Source organism: Rhinoderma darwinii, chromosome 11, assembly GCF_050947455.1.
Source record: "Rhinoderma darwinii isolate aRhiDar2 chromosome 11, aRhiDar2.hap1, whole genome shotgun sequence".
In the NCBI taxonomy this organism is placed as follows: Eukaryota; Metazoa; Chordata; class Amphibia; order Anura; family Rhinodermatidae; genus Rhinoderma; species Rhinoderma darwinii.
This window is the reverse complement of record NC_134697.1, coordinates 86,304,232-86,314,120: the sequence shown is the minus strand read 5'-3', so window position 1 is coordinate 86,314,120 and position 9,889 is coordinate 86,304,232. Positions and strand designations below refer to the sequence as shown.

At 42.3% G+C, this 9,889-nt stretch overlaps 1 protein-coding gene across 1 annotated transcript; it reads left to right on the top strand.

The window, feature by feature from the left end:
- The first annotated feature begins 4,530 nt into the window (after positions 1-4,530).
- On the top strand, positions 4,531-6,594 carry LOC142662980 (uncharacterized). Its single transcript, XM_075841272.1, has 2 exons — positions 4,531-4,633; positions 5,342-6,594. Exons 1-2 carry the CDS (start codon positions 4,531-4,533, stop codon positions 6,049-6,051), a joined length of 813 nt encoding a protein of 270 aa, XP_075697387.1. The 3' UTR covers positions 6,052-6,594.
- Positions 6,595-9,889: the final 3,295 nt, after the last annotated feature.

The window sequence follows — 9,889 nt, the reverse complement described above, 5'->3', positions numbered from 1 at the left end:
AACGACTTGCTATACACCTCTCCAGCTGACGCCTGGCATTGTGCATGGGGATCTAAGGAAATCCATTTCATGAAGCTCCTGACACACAGTTCTTGTTCTGCGCCACGTTTAAAGCCACTGAGCTCTTCAGTACGACCCATACTACTAGCAAAGTTTCTCTGGAGATTGCATGGCTGTGGGCTTGATTTTATGCACCGGTTTGCAATGCGTGAAGCTGAAACACCTAAGCTCAATAATTAGGTGGGGAGTTCACGTACTTTTATCCATATAGTATTGTCTCTCACCTCCCACATGCTGTATTTTCTCCTTACTGCCAAAAGACACGGAACTAAAAATTAAAGAAGAGCTCCAGTGGAAGCACAACTTTCCATGTCTGCACCCCTCACCTGACTGTATATATCACTCTACACTTCTTTTATGTATACTGTACTTACTTTTTGAACTCCTGCCTTGTCCGTGCTTTAAAAAAGCCTCCGTCTTGATTCTTAGATTTCCCCAGCTTTCTCTTCCTCTCTGCTTTGCTATCAATCACATGACCAGCTAAAGACCATATAATTTCTTTATGCTGGGGGACACTGTGATTATTATTCTCTCTATATTCTTCTAAATAAGCTGAGAAACCATAAGTATACAGACAGGGAGGCTGCACTATATTCTTCTACACCTGTGTGACAGGAACCTGTCTAAGTATCAGTGGCAGTTGATGATAGAAGTTTCTGTTTCCCCCTGTGTATAACTAGTGCGGTACAGAAACTGCTGAAGCCTGTGACGGGTGACACATAGATCTCCAGAGACCCAAGTAGAGAAAGCAGTCACCGAGCCGGATTCACACTGCTGCTAAGCAACCGTCCCGGTCTGATATATAGAGATAAATAACAGGGGAGAGACTGACACATGGAATACCAGAATGCAGCACATGGGAGAGGTCAGTTTTGGCCGGAGTGTCCCTTTAACATTTCATAATTCTATCATCTAGTTATCATCTCTTTATTTGTAGATCTCATTCGAAACCATCTACACGTCATTGTTCTTTGTGATGGATAAGGGACACATAACGGAGAAGATACTGAACGTCACCCTGGAGATAATCTACCTTTTTACCGGAGAGGTAAAATAATCCGGGCCTCATGTATATGTCCTTTCTCTTATCTTTTTATCCTACGAACAATATTATATAAAAAGCAAAAGATCACGTCATCATAATTGATTTGTAAATATAAATGCTGTAACAAATCTTCTCTGGTGCATAGTGTGAAGGTAGCGCCCACTAGCATTTTGACTGCCCCCCTAATGCTGCTTCCACCTTCCTAAACAGTCCACGGTGGACACGCATTACAAAAGTTATGATTTTTGGAATGGTGGGAGGTGTCGTGGAAATCCATTGCTCAAAATATATTAGACTAAAATTTATACGAGTCCCAACAGACTCTCAAGGCCAGACTCCATTAGTCAGAATCCTAATTAGGATATTTCACCGATATATATGGAGAGAGGAGAAGAAAACACACAGACGCTGCTGATAATGTTCAAAATGCTCCTGTGAAGGATTTATTACCAAACTCAAATTGTTAAACTGAAATTCAGAAGGGGTGTCGGCTTGAGGTTAACCAATCAGAGACAATGTAACAATATTTGTTATTCAGTAAAAAGCATACAATAAAATACATCCCAGATACATCATTATAATTCTTCACACATTATGTTTACAGGTTTCTTATCTCTCTTTTGGACAGAATGTTCTCGTGGAGATGGGGGAGACCTTCCCTCACGCATACTTGCCATCCTCCCATCTCACTCCCTGTCCATTCTCTACAAACTTCGCATGGGAACCAAGGTCAAAGATAAAACATACGAAATCAACATTACTTGTATTAAAGGAACAATGACTTTTCTATTCACTACAATAAAACCAAGATGGGAACTCCAGACATGATGGGAACTCCAGACAAGATGGGAACTCCAGACAAGATGGGAACTCCAGACAAGATGGCTGCTGCACGAAACTAAATCATTTACACATTATCATCACTTTCACATAATACATATCTTAGTAATTCGGCCTCCTGCTTGATAATTCACAATGTAATTTCATACAGAGAATATAAGCAAATAAATCATCCTTCACAGAGGTAAAAACGAAAATTGAAAAAACCGAAAATAGGCTGTTCATTAAGGGGTTAATAACCTATCATTCACTTGTTATATACCTGGACAGTGTTACCTGGTGGTGGTTGCATTCAGTTATCCTTTGGATGCATTACTATGGACTGATCTGTGGGCTACAACATAAGGTGTCTTAGCCTGGGGACTGTGTTGCTCCCTCTGCAGGCGGGGTGTTGCGGTGGCACTGGTTGCCATGTGGTGCGGCACCTAATAGAGTAGGGACCCACTTAAAAGAAGTCGCCATGAGGAGGCAGGTGCGCTTATAGAATCAAAATGTTTACTAAGAACTTCCTGTTCATTTTGATTCTCTTGTATGTTCCATCTCGATATCCAGGATTGTTCAGTAGTGAAGAAGACATCTGGTGACTCTCTATCCCCCAACAGCTGTCCCTACATGTCTGGAGGATGGATCAGTACCATCACGGAGCTTTCACTGATACCTAAGAGAAACAACGAGCAGAAGATCCTAGAACTCACCAACAAGATCATTCATCTGCTGACCGGAGAGGTGAGGACTACCGGGAATGCTGGGACATTATATAGTATAAGGTGTCAGGATGTCTCCGTCTATTTCTCCATGGAGGAGTTGGAGTATATAGAAGAACACAAGGATCTGTACAGGGACGCCATGATGGAGGACCACCGGCCCCTCACATCACCGGGTAAGAGGAGAGCATTTTTGACAGTCCACAAGATACACCCATCACCTGATAACTACATATAAACAATGTCTTCCACTGTATGTGTCTCCTACAGGTACAGTGAAGGAAATAAGTATTTGATCCCTTGCTGATTTTGTAAGTTTGCCCACTGTCAAAGACATGAACAGTCTAGAATTTTTAGGCTAGGTTAATTTTACCAGTGAGAGATAGATTATATTTAAAAAAAAATCACATAGTCAAAATTATATATATGTATTTGCATTGTGCACAGAGAAATAAGTATTTGATCCCTTTGGCAAACAAGACTTAATACTTGGTGGCAAAACCCTTGTTGGCAAGCACAGCAGTCAGACGTTTTTTGTAGTTGATGATGAGGTTTGCACACATGTTAGATGGAATTTTGGCCCACTCCTCTTTGCAGATCATCTGTAAATCATTAAGATTTCGAGGCTGTCGCTTGGCAACTCGGATCTTCAGCTCCCTCCATAAGTTTTCGATGGGATTAAGGTCTGGAGACTGGCTAGGCCACTCCATGACCTTAATGTGCTTCTGTTTGAGCCACTCCTTTGTTGCCTTGGCTGTATGTTTCGGGTCACTGTCGTGCTGGAAGACCCAGCCACGAGCCAGTTTTAATGTCCTGGTGGAGGGAAGGAGGTTGTAACTCAGGATTTGACGGTACAAGGCTCCATCCATTCTTCCATTGATGCGGTGAAGTAGTCCTGTGCCCTTAGCAGAGAAACACCCCCAAAACATAATGTTTCCACCTCCTTGCTTGACAGTGGGGACGGTGTTCTTTGGGTCATAGGCAGCATTTCTCTTCCTCCAAACACGGCGAGTTGAGTTAATACCAAAGAGCTCAATTTTAGTCTCATCTGACCACAGCACCTTCTCCCAATCACTCTCAGAATCATCCAGATGTTCATTTGCAAACTTCAGACGGGCCTGTACATGTGCCTTCTTGAGCAGGGGGACCTTGCGGGCACTGCAGGATTTTAATCCATTACGGCGTAATGTGTTATCAATGGTTTTCTTGGTGACTGTGGTCCCAGCTGCCTTGAGATCATTAACAAGTTCCCCCCGTGTAGTTTTCGGATGAGCTCTCACCTTCCTCAGGATCAAGGATACCCCACGAGGTGAGATTTTGCATGGAGCCCCAGATCGATGTCGATTAACAGTCATTTTGTATGTCTTCCATTTTCTTACTATTGCACCAACAGTTGTCTCCTTCTCACCCAGCGTCTTACTTATAGTTTTGTAGCCCATTCCAGCCTTGTGCAGGTCTATGATCTTGTCCCTGACATCCTTAGAAAGCTCTTTGGTCTTGCCCATGTTGTAGAGGTTAGAGTCAGACTGATTAATTGAGTCTGTGGACAGGAGTCTTTTATACAGGTGACCATGTAAGAGCTGTCTATAATGCAGGCACCAAGTTGATTTGGAGCGTGTAACTGGTCTGGAGGAGGCTGAGATCTTAATGGTTGGTAGGGGATCAAATACTTATTTCTCTGTGCACAATGCAAATAAATATATATCATTTTGACTATGTGATTTTCTTTTTTTTTTTTTATATAATCTATCTCTCACTGGTAAAATTAACCTAGCCTAAAAATTCTAGACTGTTCATGACTTTGACAGTGGGCAAAATCAGCAAGGGATCAAATACTTATTTCCTTCACTGTATATCCAGTAAGAGAAATCCATCAGAGAGATGTCCCAGTTCTGTGTTTTCCTGGGATTGTCCACAGGAATATCACAACGTCCCAGAGGGTCATCACGTAGGTGGAACCAAAGTCTTGTCAAATCCCATAAAGGTGAATGTGCACTTCATGCTTTGCCAATATTACCTAATAATTTGTTACATTTCAGCTCATTAACTGAGGAAATAATTTGTAATATTTTATGTGAGTGTTTAGGGAAATATTCATATTAAAGTTGAGAATGTAGACGGATGATACAAGGCGTATGTGTGGGAGGATCAAAGGTGTAATAAGGAAGAAACTTCTAACAATATCTACCCAGGTGAGCGACAACCACAAACTGTTCAGTGACTAAAACAATCTCTTTTTATGAACTCTCCTTGGCTACATGCAGACGACCGTTCTTCTCGTCAGTGTGCTATCCGTATTGTAACGGACGGCCGACTGACCCCTTCATTTCTATGGCTCCGTGCACACTGCCATGTTCTTCACAGATCCTTGTGTGGGACCAGGCCACAAAACTCAGAGCAGGTCCTGTTCCTGTCAGTATTTGTGGCTCGGTCTCGCCCATTCAAGTCAAACCTATGGAACAAATGGGACGGATGCGGAGGACACACTGTCGTACCGCAAAAAAACGGACAATGGATCCATTGTTTGCAGGACGCAAATACAAACAATCATGAGCAGGTAGCCTTGGTATGTGAGAAGTGTCCAGTAGGGGCTACGGGGAGCCAACATCATCTTTTGGACTCCTGTAATCCTTGGAAATGTTGTGACATCTATCATCATTGTCATAACTTTCTACTCTGACACCTTGATAAGAGATCTTTACATTTAACATCTTTACATTTGCTCCCACAGATGGAGAGGACAGCAAAAATATTTTGGAAGGATGTCTCTTTTTATCTCCAGACTGTATACTGGACAACGGCAACATCACTCAAGGTTCTCCAGGAGAAAACGTCACTTCTCCAAGGGTTGTTAGTGTAGGTTTATCATCCGATTCTTCTGACCACCAGGAATGTTCTTCTATTAGATTGAGCGTCAATTCACCTAGTACAGATCGTAAGGACAATAATATGTTTTCATGTTCTGAGTGTGGGAAATGTTTTCCACTAAAATCCTATCTGAATAAACATAAGAAAACTCACACCGAGGATAAGCCGTTCCAATGTGGACAATGCGGAAAATGCTTTCGAAGTGGATCAAAACTTAGAAGACACCAGAGGGTTCACACAGGGGAGAAACCATATCTATGTGCTGATTGCGGGAAGCTCTTTGCTCATAAACTAAGTCTCGTCAACCATCGGAAAACCCACACAGGTGAGAAGCCATTCTCCTGCACCGAATGTGGGAAATGTTTTTCATTGAAGACGTATCTGACCATCCATCAAAGGACGCACACTGGAGAGAAGCCATTTTTCTGCTCTGATTGTAGAAAATGTTTTGCACAGAAAACAAGTCTTAATATACAGCAAAAATCCCACAAAAGTGAGACAAAAATGACATGTTCAATTGTGGGAGAACATTGATGTAAAGAATGATTATGTTCTCTAAACGGGAAATTGACAAATCACCGTCCTTAGATGGAAACAGATTTTATAAATAAAAACCCGGCACCGATCAGCGGCTCCGGCTGATTCCGAGCACCGGATGTCCATGCCTATCCTGAGGACCTATCCTGTGGATAGGTCCTCCGTATTAAAAACCGCCCCGTGCCCGGACAACCCCTTTAAGGACCAAGCATTGTTTTTGGTTTTTCCATCATTGCATTCCAAGAGCCATAAAGTTTTTATTTTTCTGCTGAGGTTGCTGTATGGACGTCATTCTGTGTTAAGGGGTTATAGAAAACTTGTAATCACATGTTCAGATTTTTTGGGGCGAGAAATATTATTTTTCTGTTCACTAAAAATAGACATACGAAATACACAAACTCTTCCCTTGTCAGTCTGGGTATTAATACCTACGATATCTACTTGTGCCTACTTTGATTAGTGCAAAGTGGAGGGCACTCCGTCACTAAGTAGATGCACCCACACAACCGCCCATGAGAGTTTAGAAGGCAAAGCCCCTTCTCTTAGGATATCCATTCATTACAATGGAGGACCCACTGGCGGTAAGGCAGCTGGCCAGCTGGTGAGGGTCTATAGTTCTATAGGTACCTGTGGCATCTCAGACAGCAGCAGGGCAGGCTCGGCTGGGACTTGGGTAGCAGGCGAAAGTCAGGCGAGGTGAAGCAAATCAGACGTGGATGCTAGACCAGGAAGGTATGGATTGCTAGGAACAGGAACTGGAAACGGGTATAGGGACAGGGACTGGAACAAGAAACACACTAGGAGGCCATCACATATACAAACTAGGCAACACAACGCTCTGGCATAGAACTAGGGGACTGGACCCCTCTTATAGTCCAGGGTACTCACGGGTCAAAGTTCGTCCATGAGGTTCAGTGCCCCTTTAAGAGCGGGCACGAGCATGCGCACGCACCCTACGGGACGGCAGAGGTGAGTGGATGCAAGCGCTGGCGTCTCCTGAGGAGGAGACTGGGGCCAGCGCTTGCCGACTCGTGGCTGCGGCTGTCAGGGGGAGGTTGGCACTGACAGCCCGCAGCCACGGACATTACAGGAGGCAGCTGTCCGGCAGAAACCAGTTATTATTCGATGTATGTTTCAAAAATATTCGTCACAAGCTGTAACTAAAGACTGGATCTCCTAAGACGACTGTCTGACCTTTATGGATAATTCTTAGCTTCGTCGGGTATATAAGTGAAAACTCAACGTTTTTGTTATTTTTTTTACCTCCAAAAAGACCCTCTCAGCTTTTGATCTCTTTTACAGTCTGAGAATAACATTATTTTTTTTACTTTATTACGCAAATTTCCCCTTTACGCCACAACTTTTTAAGGATCACATCTCGGTCTATTGAGTATAGACATTTAGTAGAATAAATACTGCAGATTTTTTGCAACGTATTTCATTGCATAAAGTCTGCAGCCTAAGGCCTCATGCACACGAACATATTTTTTTCCTCCCGTAAATACTGGCGTAAATGCGGGTCCCTTGTCACACGTATTTGACCCATATTCCACCAGTATTTACGGACCCGTGCCCGTAAATACGGGTCCGGTGTCACCAGTATTCAACCCGTATTTACGGACCCGTTTTCTCTGCACTAATCGGCAGCCCCTTCTCTCTATCAGGGCTGGAAAGAGAGAAGGGGCAGCCCTTTTGGGCAGAGTTTCCGCAGCGATTGAAAGTAAAAGAAGTTGATACGTTCCGTTGTCTTGGTGACGCGTCCCTCTTTTGACATCCAGTTCGTCCTCCCTGGATGACGCGGCAGTCCATGTGACCGCTGCAGCCTGTGATTGGCCTGTGATTGGCTGCAGCAGTCACATGGGATGAAACGTCATCCCGGGAGGCCGGACTGGAGGAAGAAACAGGGTAAGTTAACTTTTAATACTATTAACTCCTGTAGTCACTGTCCCGGGTGCTGAAAGAGTTACTGCCGATCAGTTAATGGAAAACAGGAAAAGGAAGGTAGGATCCAGCGCTGTGGTGCATTTAAAATGGAAATCGATGTTTCCAAGTTTAATTGTCCTGGGTTAAAATGGAGTCCAGTGGTATAGGTCCAGGGTGTGCATGAAGTGGGGAGAGGGTATCCTCTGTGGCCTACGCGTTTCGGACGTCGCTGCGTCCTTAGACTTGGCTGTGATTAACTTTCAAAAAGAGCGCGCTGTCTTATATGAGCCGTGGTGGTAGGAACAGCTGGTGAGTGAGAAGGTGATTGCGTTTCACGGTTGTCTTATGGTGGAACGCAAACATCAACGTGAATCTCTTACTGTCATGAATGAATATTTGATAAATATAGCAATTGGAATTTGTTAGTTTTGTTTTTGTTCTTGATGCTATAACATTGTATTTCGTTTCTTTACTTTTGTTTGTATGTGTGTTTGTTACAGGACTTGTCGGATAACGTGTTTGTCATTTGTTAAAGTTTTATTTGGTTTAGTTGCGTTCCGGGACTCGTCCTGGAAATGGCATAGGGATGTGTGTTTTGTCATTTTGTTAAAGTTTTATTTGATTTGGTTGCGTTCCAGGACTCGCTCAGGAAAACAACTCCGGGACAAAGTCGACAGTTCGATTTCACACTAAGTCCAGAAATTTCATCACACATCGGTAAGTCAATATATTTTATAGAAACTGTGATCTTATAAGTGATAATTGATATGTAAATTACCACTGGTTTGGCTAAATATTGATTTAATTTGCCTGTCCTGTTACTCAATACTGGATGTTATCATGTGCAAGTATTTATACCTTGCAGTTTGCCATTATATCAGTTTGTGTACCCTGACAGTTTACTCACTGGGAAAGTATATTTATTTTTTTATTTTTTTGTATGAAAAAATGTGTTTCGTTGTTCCAAATTACGATATACGACTATCAATCTTGCTTGAATTTGGTTTTATGACCTTAAGAACAGGGCTCTGATTGTTATTGGCGAGGATAGTGATGTGGGGAAGTGTCGGTTGGACCACAACTATCTGGTATCGTGGGGAAACTTACATAATACATAAAGAAAAAGTGTGTTGGTTCGTGTGTACATGGCAATTAGCATATGTTATGTCTGTACATGAGGGGGGGTGCTTTTAATTAAAAATTCCAAGATTGGAACTGTATAGATACCTCGGGTTAGTTTGGGTATAATGGTTTGATTGCGTTTTAATATCATGATGGCGTATGGGGACCCATTTGGGTAGAAGTGAGTTAATAAAGATACATTAATTCTTTCCTTAAATTAAGGCCTTCTGGGTATCTTGTATTTAGCCTATATATCCAATACGCTTCCCTTAGATGAGTCTTATGTTTAATATCTCCACCTCGCTTTGGTGGCTGTATTTTTTCAATGGCATAGCAACGAAGATTATTGGTGGATCTGTTGTGATGAGAGATAAAATGCTTGGCCGCATTTGATATATTAACAATGTTTGCGTTTCTTATATAGCTCAGATGTTCTAAAATTCTCGTCTTGAATTTTCTAATAGTGCAACCAACATATTTAAGTTGACATTCTGTACATTCAATTAAATAAATAACTGACTCTGAATTGCAATTGATATAATTTTGGATTGTAAAATTATCTGTTTTTGTAGAATTGCTGAAGTTTTTTGTTGGATATACATAAGAGCAAGTTTTACACGGGTGTTGGCCACATCTGTAAAAGCCTTTGGTCTCTAACCATGTTGATGTTGTATTGGTATTGGATGTATATAACGAGGGAGACAGAGTGTTGCCTAGTGAGGAGGCTTTTTTTGCTACTATCCTGCAACCTCCTGACAGAATTGTACGTAGTGTGTCGTCCTCCATGAGG